The 17,225-nt window shown below is 39.9% G+C and overlaps 3 protein-coding genes across 3 annotated transcripts; all 3 read left to right on the top strand.

The window, feature by feature from the left end:
* The first annotated feature begins 232 nt into the window (after positions 1-232).
* LOC102777865 (intercellular adhesion molecule 4-like) lies at positions 233-5,260 on the top strand. Its single transcript, XM_087840348.1, has 5 exons — positions 233-613; positions 2,444-2,719; positions 2,816-3,136; positions 3,624-3,776; positions 4,951-5,260. The coding sequence occupies exons 1-4, from the start codon at positions 565-567 to the stop codon at positions 3,767-3,769; spliced, it is 792 nt and encodes a 263-aa protein (XP_087696474.1). The 5' UTR covers positions 233-564; the 3' UTR covers positions 3,770-3,776; positions 4,951-5,260.
* Positions 5,261-6,150: 890 nt separating this feature from the next.
* On the top strand, positions 6,151-13,079 carry LOC102778041 (cell adhesion molecule 3-like). Its single transcript, XM_006798124.3, has 5 exons — positions 6,151-6,481; positions 10,156-10,431; positions 10,528-10,848; positions 10,956-11,219; positions 11,461-13,079. Exons 1-5 carry the CDS (start codon positions 6,436-6,438, stop codon positions 11,610-11,612), a joined length of 1,059 nt encoding a protein of 352 aa, XP_006798187.2. The 5' UTR covers positions 6,151-6,435; the 3' UTR covers positions 11,613-13,079.
* A 288-nt stretch (positions 13,080-13,367) lies between these two features.
* Positions 13,368-16,409, top strand: LOC102778330 (vascular cell adhesion protein 1-like). The gene is made up of 6 exons (XM_006798125.3): positions 13,368-13,774; positions 14,118-14,284; positions 14,839-15,105; positions 15,193-15,525; positions 15,612-15,866; positions 15,949-16,409. The coding sequence occupies exons 2-6, from the start codon at positions 14,233-14,235 to the stop codon at positions 15,954-15,956; spliced, it is 915 nt and encodes a 304-aa protein (XP_006798188.2). The 5' UTR covers positions 13,368-13,774; positions 14,118-14,232; the 3' UTR covers positions 15,957-16,409.
* Positions 16,410-17,225: the final 816 nt, after the last annotated feature.

A 17,225-nucleotide genomic window follows, 5' to 3' on the forward strand; every position in this document is an offset into this window, starting at 1 on the left:
ATAAACAAGCATTTTACAAGAAACGGTAACAGTGAAAATTCTATGTTGTCTAAACGAATCAATGGGGTCTCTTGAATATAAATATATATAACTAAGTTCAAATGGTGGACTGGTATATGTCCCATTTACATTGGTGCATACAATGTAAAACTAAGGAAAAATGTTAACTTATTCCAAAAAAGTCTTGATTTTATTTTGAAAATAAGTGCACTCTGTGCCGGTTTAGCACAGAGTATGTGAAGCATTCACAGGTGTGATGTCATCTCAGTTATCTTATCTCCACCTTTTCTCCCTTTTTTGTTTTGTTCTTTCCTAAATAACTAACCAACTAAATAAAATAAAAAGATTTTAGTCATATCATTTTTAATTGAAGGTAATACATCATAAAAAAATAAACATTAAAAAAATATATACTGTGTTACTACCTTCAATTTTGGTTTCAGTTTTGGTCACAGCTTGTGGGCAGAGCAGCAGGGGCGACACAGGTGTGTGACTAGGTGTATTCAGCCGGGTCTAATTTATTTGTTATTTCTTTGAGAGTGTGTTGTCCTCTACGCTGAAACCATGATGTGGTTCTTCTTCTTCTTCTTTGGCTTCTTAGTCGCGTGTACAGGTGAGTTTGTTATCTGTCGTGTTTGTTTCTTTGTGATATAAAGTTACAATATTATGTCTCCGTTAATTTATAATTCATACCAGCTCTGTTAATGTACCATATAAAAATACTGCCATACTGTCTATGACCTTGTATTTTTATATTTGATATTTGCTTTATTTAGCTTGATGGGTTTAGTTTTAGTTTTCGTGTGATTCTGTAGGTTAAGCGAAACTTGTAAATGATACAACATACTTGTGAAACCTGTTAAACTTGTAATTCCTTGAAAGGTATGACAAAGTTACCAAGTGACAAACAAGAATCTTCTGTTCATAAAATATTTTATTTTCTACTAAACAGCTTTTTTTTCTCCTTCCTATAAACCACATTATCATCTACAGGAGAAACAAAGCGTGGTCCCACAAAGCATCTTAAAACTTGATTTATGAGGCTATACTAATTGGACCAGCTTTCATTATTGTTCATCTAATGTTGTTCATTAGATTGGGCATATTTTTGATGTCATGAGTAGATTGTTTTAAGCTTGTAAAATGTATGTATTCTGGTGTAAAAAAAAAAAAAATAGCCTCTGTTTGTGGCACCTGTAATGCTGTAGATACTGTCTGATCTGATTTTAAAACCAACATATTCTGTTTTTATGAAAATGAAAAAAGACTCCTTTAAAGCTTTCTGTCTGGGGCGTTAAAGAGGATGACTGTAGTTTTAGTTGTCTAATGATTTTTTTTACTAGAATGACAACAGGTTCTAGTGTTAATGCACGAAGTCAAGTGAGAGGAAAGACAGTAGTGTTGGGTATGTTGTGATTTGGGAAAAGGTGTTGAAATATCAGTTTTTTGTTTTAAAATATTGAGTGGCTCATCCTTTAAGTGGAGATTCTTCAGTCCCCTGAACTGAGTCAGAGTACCAGCCATGTATACATCGCTGTTTGTGCCATATGCCAAACTTAAGTCTATTTCTTCTCTAGGAAACCCTGCAAGTGCCTCCTGTCCATTACAAATTAGTCCCCCTAGAGTTGTAGTGAGACTTGAAGGCTCCTTTTCAGCCAACTGCACCTCGCTATCTGACCAGATTGATGGAATGGGCTGGGAGTCTCCATATGGAGGATTGGACCTTACCCAGGGTGTCACTTCTCTTCTCTTTTCAATTGACTCTGTGCCAGTGTGGGAGTTAGAGCCAATGTGTTATGTGAATTCCCATGATGGTGGTCAGTGTGTAAAGCAAACTGCAGCGGATCCAATGAAGACCTCACCAGGGGGCGCAGATGGTTTATAACCAACCTCTCGAGGGTCTTCATCAGATGCAATGTCAGGGCTACCGGCCTGTAGCTGCTGAGGTCCTTGGGATGGGAGGTCTTTGGTACCGGTACCACACAGGAGGTCTTCCACAGCTGTGGTACTTTCCCCAGTGACAGGCTCAGGTTGAACAGATAACCTAGGATGCCACACAGTTCATCTGCGCACCTTGATCTTGCGAAGCTCGTTCCTCACTTGAAGTGCTGAGATAGAAAGAGTGGATTTTTTAAATCAAATCTTTATGAAATTTTTTAAAAAAAATGGTCCTCAATAAATTTTCATCTGGAGAGCTGAAGAGTATGAAATTGATAATTTTTTAATACAATAATATTTCTGGCTATCCTGGAGTAGCTTGACTTTCAAATACTAATTGGGCGAGAGTTGTTTAGTGTTTGTGTTTAGATATTGAATGGCTCATCTTTTCAGCACGGAGTCTTAAGTCCTCTGAACCAGGCCAGAGTACTAACAGGACCGTAATGCTTAGTAGAACATCAGAGTAAATGTTGCCATAAACTTAAGTCTTCTTCTTCTTCTCTAGGAAAACCTGCAAGTGCCTCCAGTCCATTACAAATGAGTCCCTCTAGAGTTGTGGTGAGATTTGGAGACGCCTTATCAGCCAAGTGCACTTCACTATCTAACCAGACTGAAGGAATGGGCTGGGAGTCTCCATATGGAGGAGTGGACCTTACAGAGGGTGTCACTTTTCTTGACTTTAAAATTGACTCTGTGCCAGCGTGGGAGATAGCGCCAATGTGTTATGTGAATTCCCGTGATGGTGGTCAGTGTACAAAAGTGTTACCAGTCACTGTTTATAGTAAGTAGCCTTAACTGTCTCGTATATTTCCAAGAAAGGTGTTTTAGTATTAGAACAGTGAATGACATTAATTCATTTTATTTCTTCTACTTGCAGAAATGCCAGACAGCGTGTCATTGAGACAGAATTCGCCTACAGTGAAAGAAGGTGAAAAGTTTGCCATGCAGTGTGACATTGTTAATGTTGCACCAGCAAGAAATCTCTCTGCGCTTTGGCACAAAGGAAATAAGATCTTAAATTCTGAGACATTTGATGAGTCCAGTCCATCTCCCGTCAGTAAGTCATCTGTCCTCACTCTGACTGCTCATAGAGATGATGATGGAGCTGAGATCTGGTGTGAAGCAAAACTAAACTTGTGGCCAGGAGAACAAGGTCCTGCCATGATGCGCTCAAAGTCACATAGTGTGACTGTACTCAGTGAGTTTTCATCACTTGTAATTGTATTTTCATTTCTTGAAGTTTTTCTCTGTGCATCTCTGTATTTCTGATACATTCATAACATTTCTTATTTCGTTATACTTTTTTTATTGTCATAATATTTTGTGCTGTGATTCTCCATTGAGTAGTCGTCATGGGACCAGTGCTGGGATTTTAATTGTTTTGGTATTTGTTTTAGGGATGTGTAGTTTGTTGTGTTTGTATATAACACTGGAGACGATGGCTCGTTTTTAGGCACACTTTAATGTCCATCAAACTGTTTACATCACACTCACTTCACTTCTTCTCTCTCCTCCTCCTTGTACCCGTTACATAGTTGCACCTTTGGCCCAAAGTAGTGATAGCAACCACAAAGCACACAACACCCTGATTCAGTCCACACAAGATAGTTTATTACAGACAGAGCAGAAAGACTGAGAAGATGAGCTGAGAGCGACAATGTTAACACATTTCCCATCTCCCACAGGGGCTCGAACAACCTTTGGAGTCATGCTGGCAATAGATGTGGCCGTTGGAGTTTTGCTCCTCATTGCTGTTGCATATTATGTGACACGCAATGGCACAATCTCTTTCCACAATTGTGGCTATCAACCAGGAACTCCCTCAGGATGAGTATAAGGTAAACTTTTATCTTCTTATAAAAATGCACATCTCTGCTATTATTATTATTTCTAATTATTTTTATTTGGTGTTTGGAGAAAACATCTGTAACATGTCTGTTGATGGCCAACGGACATGTCTGCTCTGCGTGCTCTGTGGGTGTTCTTCTGTTCAAAGCTGTAGCTTTAAAAATGCATTATCTTGTCAGCTATCTCTAAAGCTCCACTAATCAAGACTGCTGCCCTAACACATATTTGTGGTACAGAAAATGTGTCAGGCTTATTTTGGAGACATGACTCACTGCTTCCTGGACTTTTTTTTTTTGGACACCTTTTCCACGCAGTTATTTTCTGTTTCAGTTTTAGGCAAAGTTTTCCATTGTCCTGCATATTTGCATGTCTGTAACTGATGTCAGGATGGTTATTTGAGTGAACTGGTGTTGTTGCTACTGAAGGTGCTTCTACTACCCATTGAATCTCATGGCTTTTTTTCCCGTTATTTTCACTAATGTGCTTATCCATTTTGATTTAGTTTTTGTTAAATACAGTGTAGTGAAAAGGTATTTACCCTTTTCTTGAATTCTTAGCTTTTTGTATTTTTGTCACACTTGAATGTTTCAGATCATAAAATAAATGTTAACATTAGACAAAGATAACCTGAGTAAATGAAAAATGCTATTTTTAAATTATGGTATATATGATGGTATGGGATCCAGTCAACCACAGAGAGAGCCACAAATGGAGAAAACTTGGAATAGTGGCGAACCTTCCCAGAAATTGTTGAACCTACCAAAATTACTCCAAGAGTGCATCAACATCTCATCCAGAGGTCATAAAATAACCCAGAGAAGCATCTAAAGAACTGCAGGTCTCACTTGTCTCAGTTGAGGTCAGAGTTCATGATTCAATAATAAGAAAAAGAGTGGGCAAAAAATGGCTTCATTGGAAAGTTCCAAGGTGAAAAATCACTGCTGACCAAAAAGAACACAAAGGCTCACATGGCCCGTCTTCTGTGGACTAGCTAGACAAAAGTTGAACTTGCGTCCCGTTACATCCATCGCAGCAGTCCATTTAAAGGACATCATACCACCAGTCAAACATGGTGGTGGTAGTGTAATAATCTGGGGCTGCTTTGCTGCTTAAAGACGTGCACAACTTACAATTTACTGAACAATGAATTCTGCTCTCTAACAGAAAATCCTGAAAGAGAATATGCAGCCCTGAACCTCAAGCATGATTGGATTGTGCAGCAAACCTGGAACAGACCAGCATGTCCACCTCTGAATGGCTACAGAAAAGGCACTGTTAAACTCACGGGAAATGCAAAGCATTTATAAACTGCCTTTCCTTATCACCTGTCCTGCCAGCAGTGCACACACAGCAGTTTTATTATTTAACTTCCGTTTTCCATATATGTCGTATTGAATGTCTCTATGAAATGTATATTCAGTTTAATATTTAATGTAAATCCAAAAGTTTATATTTATTTATGAGAAACAGTAAAGCCTGAATAACTTATTGTTGAAAATAAACCGCACACTGATGTGTTAATAATCCGAATTATTGAAGGGTTAATGGAGTTCAAGTTCTTCGTGTGAAGGCTGAGGAGAACTTTATAACATATTTGTATTTGTTTGTATGTGCTGTAAATATTTGTCACTTAGGCAAAAGTGTATTTTCTTATTAAACATCTTGTTGCTATTAATATGCATGTAAACAGCAGTTATTAGTGTAATAAAGGAACATAAAATATACAAGGTTGTAAACCTCTTTGCCAGTAATTCAGAATAGCTGTTTTCTTTGGTTGTTGTCATGAGCAAAATTAAAATCGAAAGGAAAATTGTAGGCCTAGATACATTGTATTTAAATCAATAGGAGCACAATATAGTTTTGTCTCAGCCTGCTGCACAGACACAAGGTATATGGAAAAACTCTGCTCTGTCCTGCACACAGATTTGATATCTCTATAAAAGGCATAAACTGTTTGCTTATTTTGGGAACATTTGGTGCACATGAAACAAAGGCACCTGAATTCTCAGTGTTTTGTTGGAGTCTGTCCTCGGGAGGGTGCTGTGGGAGAATCCAACAGGTTTACAGGTATGGACGCCTTCAAGTGCAGTCGGGAATATTGCCATTAGACATTTCTACCCAGTATGAAAAGACGAAGCTCTAAGCCTTGCGACTTAGTTGTATAAAAACTGCATACACATTTATCATTTACATGCTTTAAAATTGACGATTAAATGCTGAAGCTTTGGAGGAGGAGGGTTTAATTGAGTAATTAGCTGAAACTAAAGGTTGAGCTAAGGTTAAATGAAACTAGTTGCTATACCGCAAACTTTTGAAGGTTTTCTTCAAAAGTAAATCAAATGTTTAATTTATTAAGTAAGGGGTTGAAAAATAACTTCGAACTGTTCCTTTAACTCACAATGTCGCTTCAGAAGCCAGAGCGAGCAGAAGACGGGACGCTTGGTGAGGTAATCGTGTGACTGTCGGGATACTGCCTGACTACTTTTGGTTTCGGATTTTTTTTTTTCTCTTACAGGTTTAGGGTTTGGTCACAGCTTGTGGGTACAGGAGCAGCAGGAGGAGGAACACGGGTGCGTGACTAAGTTTATTCAGCCGGATCTAATTTATTTTTCTTCTCTTTGCGAGCGTGTTTCCCTCTTTGCTGAAACCATGGTGTGGTCCATCTTCTTCTTCGGTTTATTAATCGCGTGTACAGGTGAGCTTGTTTTCTTTCTTTGTTACATAAAGCTACCATATTGTGTCTTTATGAATTGATCGCTGCAGCTTCGAGCTCATCTTCGGGAGAAAGCCTACGCCCATTGCTTGATACATATCAGCTCTGTTCGTGGACTGTATAAACATGCTGTCCTACTGTCCGTGACCGGGTTTGTATTTGTTTTCTTTCTTATAATCGTGAATTTCAGTTTTAATCTCTGTGTTGTTAGATCTTCTCGACTAAACACAGTTTGTAAATCATTGACCCAAGTTTGTGTATTTTATCAGGTCAGTGTCTGAGCTGTTATTCCTGGAGATGTATGAAAGAGAAACTAAATGACCAAGAAGAAATATAGTAACATTTGTATCAATCACTCTAAACTAAACAACAACAAAAAGTTAGAACCCCTCAAATCCAATCAAGTCCGACCCCCGTCACCACCAACAAAACGAAAAGAAAGTGCTACCAGAAACAAAGGAGGGGAGGGGGTTACATTTATTGAAGCAAACATAAATATGAATAGAAATTGTACTCTATGTGTCTACATAAACTTGCATCTCCATTTTTCATCATCTTGTGTGAACCCAGAAAAAAAACAACAACTTTGAAACATGGTTTATGGCGCTACTAGACAGACCAGCTTTTCTCAGAGATCTGTTTCTTTACAGAAGGGGCAGATTTCTTGCTAATTTTATGAGGAGATTTCTTTAAGCTTCATAGGAATAAGGAGGAAAATTTGCAGTTTCCATAACAAAGCAATGAATTATTATCAACTTCTTTGTAAGAGAAATATGAGTCATGTCACTGAGTAAGGCTGGTTAAATCTTAGTCTCTGATACTGATCCCAGACAATACTTTAAATTACTTGAATAAAGTTTCCAGTGGATATTTTGCTTCTGAAATGGATTAATTTATCGGTTGGAGGTATAATGGTGTAAGATGAAGTAACTCTGCAACAAACTTGTGGTACCAGTTATGCTTTAGATACTGCCTGATCCCCTTTCTTGGGGGGAAAAAATATGCCTTTTAGATTAGAAGTCTTTTTTTTTTTACTTCTTTTTTTTATTTTTGCCTGTCCCATTTGGTTCTTTAGCTGTCAGCATTGTTGTCTGAAGACCAACAAGGATGCCAAATGGATCATCACGGCCTTGCCGTATTGGTCCATTTGATCAACCTTTGTTGTTATCATTTATTTTATTTTATTTTCAGTTGTTACAGACGGGACAGACATGACTGAGGGATAGGAAAGGGAGAAAGAAAGATGAAGGAAAAGAAAAACAGAAGGGAAGAGGGACAGTGAGAAAGGGCACTTAAAAAGAGAAAGAAGAGAAAAATCACCTGTTGAGAGAGAAAGAATAGAAAACAAGCAAAAAAAAAAAAAAAGCAACATACTAAACACAACACCATCACGTTAATCTAGCTAAGTGTAAACAGCAGTAAATACTAAATATTGAATGTTGTTGTGTAGCAAGCAGGACCGACAGCGCACATTGTGCTTGGAAATAGCAGCCAATACAGGTGTAGTTTATGTCTATGAACAGTGAACACCCGTGTGCACATCTGTGTGGATCAACGTGCTTGTATTCAAAAGTTTTCCCCATGTAATGGTCTGCTAGAGGATGTAGAGAGCCATAGCCCTGTCCCCCAGGGCATGAAGCAGGCATGGGGGAGAGATTAGAAGTCTTTAAATCAAAATATTTTATAAATAGAATAGAATAGAATAGAATAGAATAATCCTATAATTGTCCCACAAGGAGGAAATTTGGTTGTAACAGCAGCCAAAAAGACAAATATACAAACAAACAGTACACAGGACACGGAACAGAAACATACACAATTTTTCTTACATATTTACATTAAGGACAATGGTTACTATAAACAGAGAGTACTGTACAGTTATTAAATAAAATAAAAAAAAATTACAGGTAAGAGGCAAACCAGGTTGTAGTGCGAATTGGTTAATTAACTAACTTATTGCAGTTACAGCATTGATGTAAACATCTATGTGTGTTGGGAGCAGTTTTGATTGTACAGTCTGACAGCTGCAGGGAGGAAGGACCTGCGGAAACGCTCCTTCATGCATCTAGGATGCAGCAGTCTGTCACTGAAGGAGCTCTGCAGTTCAGCAACATCTACATGCATGGGGTGGGAGACTCTGTCCATCAGAGATGTTATTTTGGCCTTCTGTCTCCCACCACCTGTACTGGGTCCAGGGTGCATCCCAGAACAGAGCTGGCCTTCCTGATGAGTTTATCCAACCTCTTCCTCTCAGCTGCCGATAAACTGCTGCTCCAACATACCACACTGTAAAAAATGACAGATGCCACCACAGAGTCATAGAAGGTCTTTAAAAGCGCTCCCTGGACTCCAAATGACCTCAGCCGCCTCAGCAGGTAGAGTCTGCTCTGACCCTTCCTGTAAAGAGCATCAGTGTTGTGGCTCCAGTCCAGTTTATTATTCAGGTGAACACCCAGGTACCTATAAGAGTCCACTATCTCAATGTCCACTCCCTGGATGTTCACCGGTGTCAGTGTGGTGGGTCTGCGTCTCCGGAAGTCCACCACCAACTCCTTCGTTTTCCCGGCGTTGATCAGCAGGTGGTTCTGCTGACACCAGTCAACAAAGTCCAGAGTCCACTGTCTGTACTCTGAGTCGTCCTCACCTGTGATGAGGCTGACTATGGCAGAGTCGTCAGAGAACTTCTGTAGGTGGCAGCATGGGGAGTTGATGGAGAAGTCTGCAGTGTAGAGGGTGAAGAGGAATGGTGTCAGCACAGTTCCCTGTGGGGCCCCCGTACTGCAGACCAGCGTGTCAGAGACACAGCCCTGTGACCTCACATACTGTGGACATTCTGTGAGGTAGTCCAGTATCCACTGGGACATGTGGTGGTCCATTCCTGATAGCTCCAGCTTGTCCCTCAGAAGTCGTGGCTGGATGGTGTTAAAAGCACTGGAGAAATCAAAGAACATGATCCTCACAGTGCTTCCAGGCTTCTCCAGGTGAGTCAGAGCTCGGTGCAGGAGGTAGATGATGGCGTCCTCCACCCCAATGCCAGGCTGGTAAGCAAACTGCAGCGGATCCAATGAAGACCTCACCAGGGGGCGCAGATGGTTTATAACCAACCTCTCGAGGGTCTTCATCAGATGCGATGTCAGGGCTACCAGCCTGTAGCTGCTGAGGTCCTTGGGATGGGAGGTCTTTGGTACCGGTACCACACAGGAGGTCTTCCACAGCTGTGGTACTTTCCCCAGTGACAGGCTCAGGTTGAACAGATAACCTAGGATGCCACACAGTTCATCTGCGCACCTTGATCTTGCGAAGCTCGTTCCTCACTTGAAGTGCTGAGATAGAAAGAGTGGATTTTTTAAATCAAATCTTTATGAAATTTAAAAAAAAAAGGTCCTCAATAAATTTTCATCTGGAGAGCTGAAGAGTATGAAATTGATAATTTTATAATACAATAATATTTCTGGCTATCCTGGAGTAGCTTGACTTTCAAATACTAATTGGGCGAGAGTTGTTTAGTGTTTGTGTTTAGATATTGAATGGCTCATCTTTTCAGCACGGAGTCTTAAGTCCTCTGAACCAGGCCAGAGTACTAACAGGACCGTAATGCTTAGTAGAACATCAGAGTAAATGTTGCCATAAACTTAAGTCTTCTTCTTCTTCTCTAGGAAACCCTGCAAGTGCCTCCTGTCCATTACAAATGAGTCCCTCTAGAGTTGTGGTGAGATTTGGAGACGCCTTATCAGCCAAGTGCACTTCACTATCTAACCAGACTGAAGGAATGGGCTGGGAGTCTCCATATGAAGGAGTGGACCTTACAGGGGGTGTCACTTTTCTTGACTTTAAAATTGACTCTGTGCCAGCGTGGGAGTTAGAGCCAATATGTTATGTGAATTCCCGTGATGGTGGTCAGTGTCAAGAGGTTTTACCAGTCACTGTTTATAGTAAGTAGCCTTAACTTTCTCATATATTTCCAAGAAAGGTGTTTTAGTATTTGAACAGTGAATGACATTAATCCTTTTTATTTCTTCTACTTGCAGAAATGCCAGACAGCGTGTCATTGAGACAGAATTCAACTACAGTGAAAGAAGGTGAACAGTTTGCCATACAGTGTGACATTGTTAATGTTGCACCAGCAAGAAATCTCTCTGCGCTTTGGCACAAAGGAAATAAGATCTTAAATTCTGAGACATTTGATGACTCCAGTCCATCTCCCGTCAGTAAGTCATCTGTCCTCACTCTGACTGCTCATAGAGATGATGATGGAGCTGAGATCTGGTGTGAAGCAAAACTAAACTTGTGGCCAGGAGAACAAGGTCCTGCCATGATGCGCTCAACGTCGCATAGAGTGACTGTACTCTGTGAGTTTTTAACTTGATCTTAATCAAACATCAGAAGATTTTCCTTGTATTTTATTTTCTAATTTATTTCTCATTTGTCTGTATTTTATTTGCATGTATGTCCTCAGACCCACCAACCTACACCAAGGCTGGAAATGAGACTCTGGAAATGACAGTTGGTGAAAATATGACTTTAAATTGTAACGCTAAAGGAAACCCTCCACCATCATACCGCTGGGAATTCCCACAATTCACAAAAGAATGGCATGACAAAGAAGAAGTGATTGAGCCAATTCTGACCCTACCGTTTGAGCTTCCAGGGGTCTATACATGCACAGCCTATAGTAACCAAGGCAATGTGACCAAATATTTCAATATCAGCGAAGCTCCAAGTAAGTTCTCATTAGTTACTTCATGACATTTTGTATCTCGTTATACGTTCTTATTGTCTATAATATTTTGTGCTGTGGTTCTCCATTAGGTAGTCATCCTGGGACCACTGCTGGGATTTTAATCGCTTTGTTCTTTGTTTTCATTTGTATTTTGGGATGTGGGGTTTATTACAGACAGAGCAGAAAGTCTGAGCAGATAAGTTGAGAGCGACAATGTAACAACACTTCCCATCTCCCACAGGGTCTCGAACAACCTTTGGAATCATGGTGGGAGTGGGTGTGGCCGTCGGAGTTTTGCTCCTCATTGCTGGTGCATATTTTGTGACACCTAATGGAACGTTCTCTTTCAACAAAGGCGGCTATCAACCAGGAACTCCCTCAGGACCAGTATAAGGCAGACTTTTTTTTTTTTAAATTCAGATTTGCATGGCTATTATTTTTATTTTTGTTAATGATTTTATTTGGTGCTTGGACCCAAAAATTCTGTAACATGTCTCTTAATGGACAAGGGACATGTCAGCTCTGCATGCTCTGTGGGTGTTCTTCTGCTCAAAGCTGTAGCTTTAAAAATGCATTATCTTGTCAGCTATCTCTAAAGCTCCACTAATCAAGATTGCTGCCCTAACAAACATATATATAATACAGGAAATGTGTTTAAATGCACTGCAGTAACCTTTACAAGTCTGTGTATAAAAATGCAACAGATAAATAATTAGATTTCATCCCCACTACAGTCTTATTTTGGAAGCATGATGTGCTTGCTGGCCTTATTTGGAAATCTTTACTACACAAATACTTCCTGTTTCAGTTTTAATCAGGATAATTCAAACCTTTTTGCATATGGATGTGATGTTTTCCTCTCTCCTGCACATTTGCACAAGTCTGTAGCTGATGTCGAGATGGTTACTTGAGTGCACATAAACTCATTTAATGAATCAAGCTGATGTTGGACTCAGGGGAATTAACACCTAACAGGCGCTCTTTTTCTAGCTCATCATTTTGGTTTTATGGCTTTCACATATACTGTATGGTTTGTTCTGTGCTGATTATCAGCTTCGTGCTGCAGCAAAGCTCAGATGAAGCCACTATATTCTGTCCATGCGAAACTACAATTGAAGACAAAGGTCGTGAAGAAGAGCCTCGCATGTATCAAAGGAATTAAACAGAGCATATATTTTGGACACAATTGCTGTAATATGTTGATACATCTATATATGGTCAGAGTGGATTTCTCAGCTTTTTGTGCGGTTGTGTTTTTGGGTTATATTTCTCATCTAGTAATTGTGTTAAAAAATATTGTTTTTATTGTTCATATGACTTGATAATTAGGTACTATTTAACAGCAATTGTTGCCTCATCTGAATTGTGGACCTCTTGTGTGTCTTTAAAAAATAACAATTCATCAAGAAGTACATTCAATATTTGCATAAAACTCATTTTTTTTAAAGCAAAATTAGCAATTCTATGTCAGCATTTTATATATTCATTTTGTTTCCACTCATCTAAACATGTAAATGCTTTGGAGGTACTTTTTATGGAATTACTTGAGAGCACAAAGTAGTAATTACTTTTTTTAAGTATTCATTTTGGGATATGCATAAATTATTCATATTTCTTTCTCCTTTTTTGTAAAATTTGATTTCTGTATGCACTGGTACGTCTTTCGGATCGCTTCATCATTTTTGCACTGAATAGACTGATAGAGTTGATCAAGTATTGCGCCAACTTTTCACATGACACAACAGTTGTTTTACTGAGTCTGCATTTTACCAGAGTTTGTCTAATTGTACCAGTGAAATGTTTAAAAAAAACTACATGTGTGTGATTGTAAATCCTGAATTAAACAAGAGAGTGAGCGAGCTTATGAATCCTCCTTTCTGAAGACGAGGCAAAGTCAAACCAGTTTTCTTTCTCACTCTCTGTCTTTAAGCCTGGCTACATTTTACAATGTTCACTCTGCCATACTAATTAGTTCTTAACAAAGTGAATGTAAAGAAGATCCTTTGTGATCCAGGCTACTGTTGCCAATATAAACATATTTCTTATGAAACCATGTTTTTTTTCCTTCTCTGTCACTGTTCAAATACTGTTTCTGTATGCTCTGTGTTGCCCTAACAACCTGGCACAGCCACCAGTGCTCAATTAGTCATGGACTTAAAGAAAAAAAACACGATTTTTCAAATGAGCAAACGCACAACATTAACACGTTTCGATAGAGAACTTTTAGAGGGAAGAGCATATTCAAAGCTGCAAGTGAACTGAGCTCATACTGCAATGTGTAAGTTGAGATTCCCAGCTGTGCTGTCCATAAATACACCATAAAGCGTTCGATTACTCGCTCCCTTGCACTGCAGTTGTGGTCAGAGCTGATAGGCTGCGTAGCATTCTGGTCACAGTTGGGAGTCTTACAAGCTACATCCTGCACAAGACCAGCACTGCTGCCTGCTGGGATTTCACAAAGCATGGAGGTCAGGAGCAATAGGAGGCAAGCATGCAAGACGAAGGGAAAACAAGCGTTTCTTCACAGAGAGTGACACTGAAAGGAAAGAGAAAATGTGGGTCAGGTTGATATGCTTCCACCTCTGTGTTCTAGGAGACTCACATGACTCAAAAATTAAAGAAGGAATGAACGTTTGGTGTTTACATTTTATTCTACTCAGATTTCAAGCTGGGTGTTGGAAAATAGGGGTAGGGGGTGGAGGAACTAGACAGATGTATTAATCCTATGTTGGTGGCATTTTAGTTCTGCATATACTTCGATGTCTCTGCAGGCTTTAATATCCTGCATACTTGCTTCTAAGATTACTGCAGTGCAGTAAGTGTTATGCTGTTTTTCAGAGGCCTGCAACCTGTTACATTTCCCTCTTTCCCTTTCACCCCCTCCATCGCCCCCCAAAGTCAGCTGGGAGGGAACTTTTGTTCCAACATAATTCCCTGCAGGGTTGCCAAGGTCTTTCAAGTTGGAGTTCTCTTTCACTAGCCTGTTAATCCACGGCTCGGTGCAGAAAATAACATGGGAAACAACTTTCTCACATGGATTCTTTTGCTTTGCACATTTTGTTCAGGTAAGATTTTGTCGCAGAGGTGTTTCTTTTCACTTCTTTGGGTTGTAGATCATGTTTGGTCTTATGGAAATGCTAGTAAGTAAATCCAGGTTGGAATGATCAGTAACTTCTATGCAATAAATCTAAAGGCGAGCTCGAAGAATTAGAGCAGCCAGTTTTGTGCAGACAAAAATATGACTATTTGTCTTCATGCCAAGACTATTATTTACTCAAGTGATGAAAGGCCCTAAAGAATAAGATGTGCGGTTGCATGCTGGATGCTTATTAGGTTGCAGCCAAGATATAATGTGGGTGACGCCCTGTAAGTAGGTCAGTTTAATTCTGCTGTCATAGCACATGTGAATTATTAGTAGTATAGCTATAAATCCCCTATTAGCAATGCACACTTGTAAACTTTGAAAGTATCAGACAATTCCCGCTTGATTACTTGTGAGTGTGCTGTAACAGGGTTACATAATGTGCAAGTAGTTACAGCTTTTTCATGTAAATATGAATATGCATTGTGATGATGATGACAGAAAAACAGTGAGAGATATCACTGCTGTGTATCTTAGTGTCAGGTGAAGGCTGCTCCCTAATCCTCAAGCCGTCCAGGGTCGTGGTGGGCTTTGGGGAGTCAGTGTCTGTCAGCTGCGAGGCTGCACGCCCTGTCCGTGTCCTGGGCTGGGAGTCAGCCATCAGTGCTTCACACACACAAGAGGACCGGTCTGTCCAGTGGAAGGTGGACAGTCTCATTGACTGGATAGAGGAGCCCATCTGTTATGGGGTGTTTTTCACAGCTCCGAAACAATGCGAGGAGAAGCTCAACCTCGTGCTCTACAGTGAGTTGTTTAAAAGCTGTTGTTAAGATTGATTTCTCAACCGAGCCCTTTTTTGATTGACCTGAACCCTGTGTGTTATTCATTTAGAAACTCCAGACAGCGTCTCCATCAGACAGGTGAACCACACCGGCCCCATGGTGGCAGGGAAAGAGTACCAGCTGCTCTGCGAAGTTCAGAATATTGCTCCCGTTCAGTATCTCAGCCTGAGGTGGTACAGAGGGCAGACTGAGGTTTATAACCACTCCTTCTCTGATCTCACCTCTTCCTCACCTGTCCAAGTATCCTCTATCCTTGTTATCACACCAACTAAAGCTGAGAATGGAGTGCAGTATAAGTGTGTTGCAGAGCTGGAGCTTGGGCCAGAGGGACCACAGCCACCTCCTACTGTTTCCTCAGAACCTCTCAATGCTTCTGTTTATTGTGAGTCACTAAGCTCTTCTCATTCTTAAAGCAAGTTCCTGCATGCTCGATACAGTGAGAAACGATATGTGTAACTTTCTCTTTAGTTCCCCCGACATTCCTGAGTCCTGAACCAGAGATTTTGGATTCTATACCGGGGGGTGAAATCATATTAAACTGCACTGCAACAGGAAACCCCACCCCAATATACAGCTGGCAATCCTCCGTTCCCATGCAGGAGAGGGTGGAGAATGAAGCAACTGTAACCTCCTCCTTGCTGCTCCCAGGGACCTACACCTGCACTGCATCCAATACACTGGAAAAGAAAAGCAAGCAGTTCATTGTCAAGGCAAAGACCAAAGGTAGAAGAGAGAAATGAGGCACATGTGCAACCTGTCTGTGCACGCTGCAGCCTAACTGTTATCTTCTTTTGCTTTCACCTAGGCGTTTGAAACAACCACTATGGAGAGGGGATCGGACGACCACATCAGAAACACAGCGAGAAGTTTATCTTTTTTACAGTTTTTTTTTTCTGGTGTTTTTGTTTTGTTTTGTTTTTTTACTTTCACATTTGCTACTCTGGCGATGGAGGTGCATATTTATGAGACGATCTTCTTATCATCCAGAATTAGTTCTGAATATGCTGTGCTTGGTAATTACCATTTAATTTGTCAGTGTTGTTTTAGGATGTAGTTCACATTTTATGAGACATTCTGTGTCTAATTTATATTTGGATAGGCCCTTTTTTCCTATTAATGAAACTATCGTGTAACACTACAGAAGTGTAGCTACTCATCATAGCAGTATGACTAGCAGCAGGACATGGCTGTAAATATGAAGTCTTCGTTTTCTCATCTTTATCAATACAAGTTTAATAAATGAATTGTAATAAACTTCTTTCATGGACCAACAAGCCAGCTTTGATCAAACATCTTTCCAAAGGGAAAAAATACTAAGAATACACATAATTTACAGTAGTCTGTCTAATCCAGATGAAGCTTAAATAAATCATGCAGAACTTAGAACATATAGTTAGAATTCATATTAAAGGTAACCTTTATAATTTCCTATATTCATTTTAAGTAAAATTACATATTTTAAAGATTATGACTTGGAGCTCATGGAAATCAGAAGCCAATTTCTCAAATTCTTAAAATATTGTCTTATATTAATGAAACAAAGATTTACAATACAGAAATATCCAACTTATCAAAAGTATGTTCATCTGTACACTCAATACTTAGTCTGGGCTCCTTTACCATGAACTGCTGCATGATTGCAGAGCAGCGTGATGCAGCCGATCAGCCTGCAGCACTCCTGAGGAGTTATTTAAGCCATTGCTTTAATAGCCACCTTCAGCTCATGTTTATTTTCGTGTTGCGTGTTTCTCAGCTTGACAATACCCTCCACAGACTCTCTGTGGCAGGGCTGGGCAATTACCCACCCCCACTCTACGGGGTTCAGTTCTGGCAAGTTGACTGGCCAATCAAGCACATTAATAACCTAGGCAGCAAATCTGGTAGTAGTTTTGGGACTCTGGGCAGGTTCTAAGTCCTGCTGGAAAAGGAAATAAGGTTTATCAGCAGGTGGAAGTATGAAGTGTTCTATAAGCTCTTGGTAGACAGCTGCATTGACATTGCACTTGATAAAACATGGTGAACCAACCACATCACAGACCGTGGAAATTTTACACTTGATTTCAAACACCTTGGATTCTGTGC

The sequence above is a fragment of the Neolamprologus brichardi genome, chromosome 4 (assembly GCF_056152115.1).
Source record: "Neolamprologus brichardi isolate AB-2024 chromosome 4, ASM5615211v1, whole genome shotgun sequence".
NCBI lineage: Eukaryota > Metazoa > Chordata > Actinopteri > Cichliformes > Cichlidae > Neolamprologus > Neolamprologus brichardi.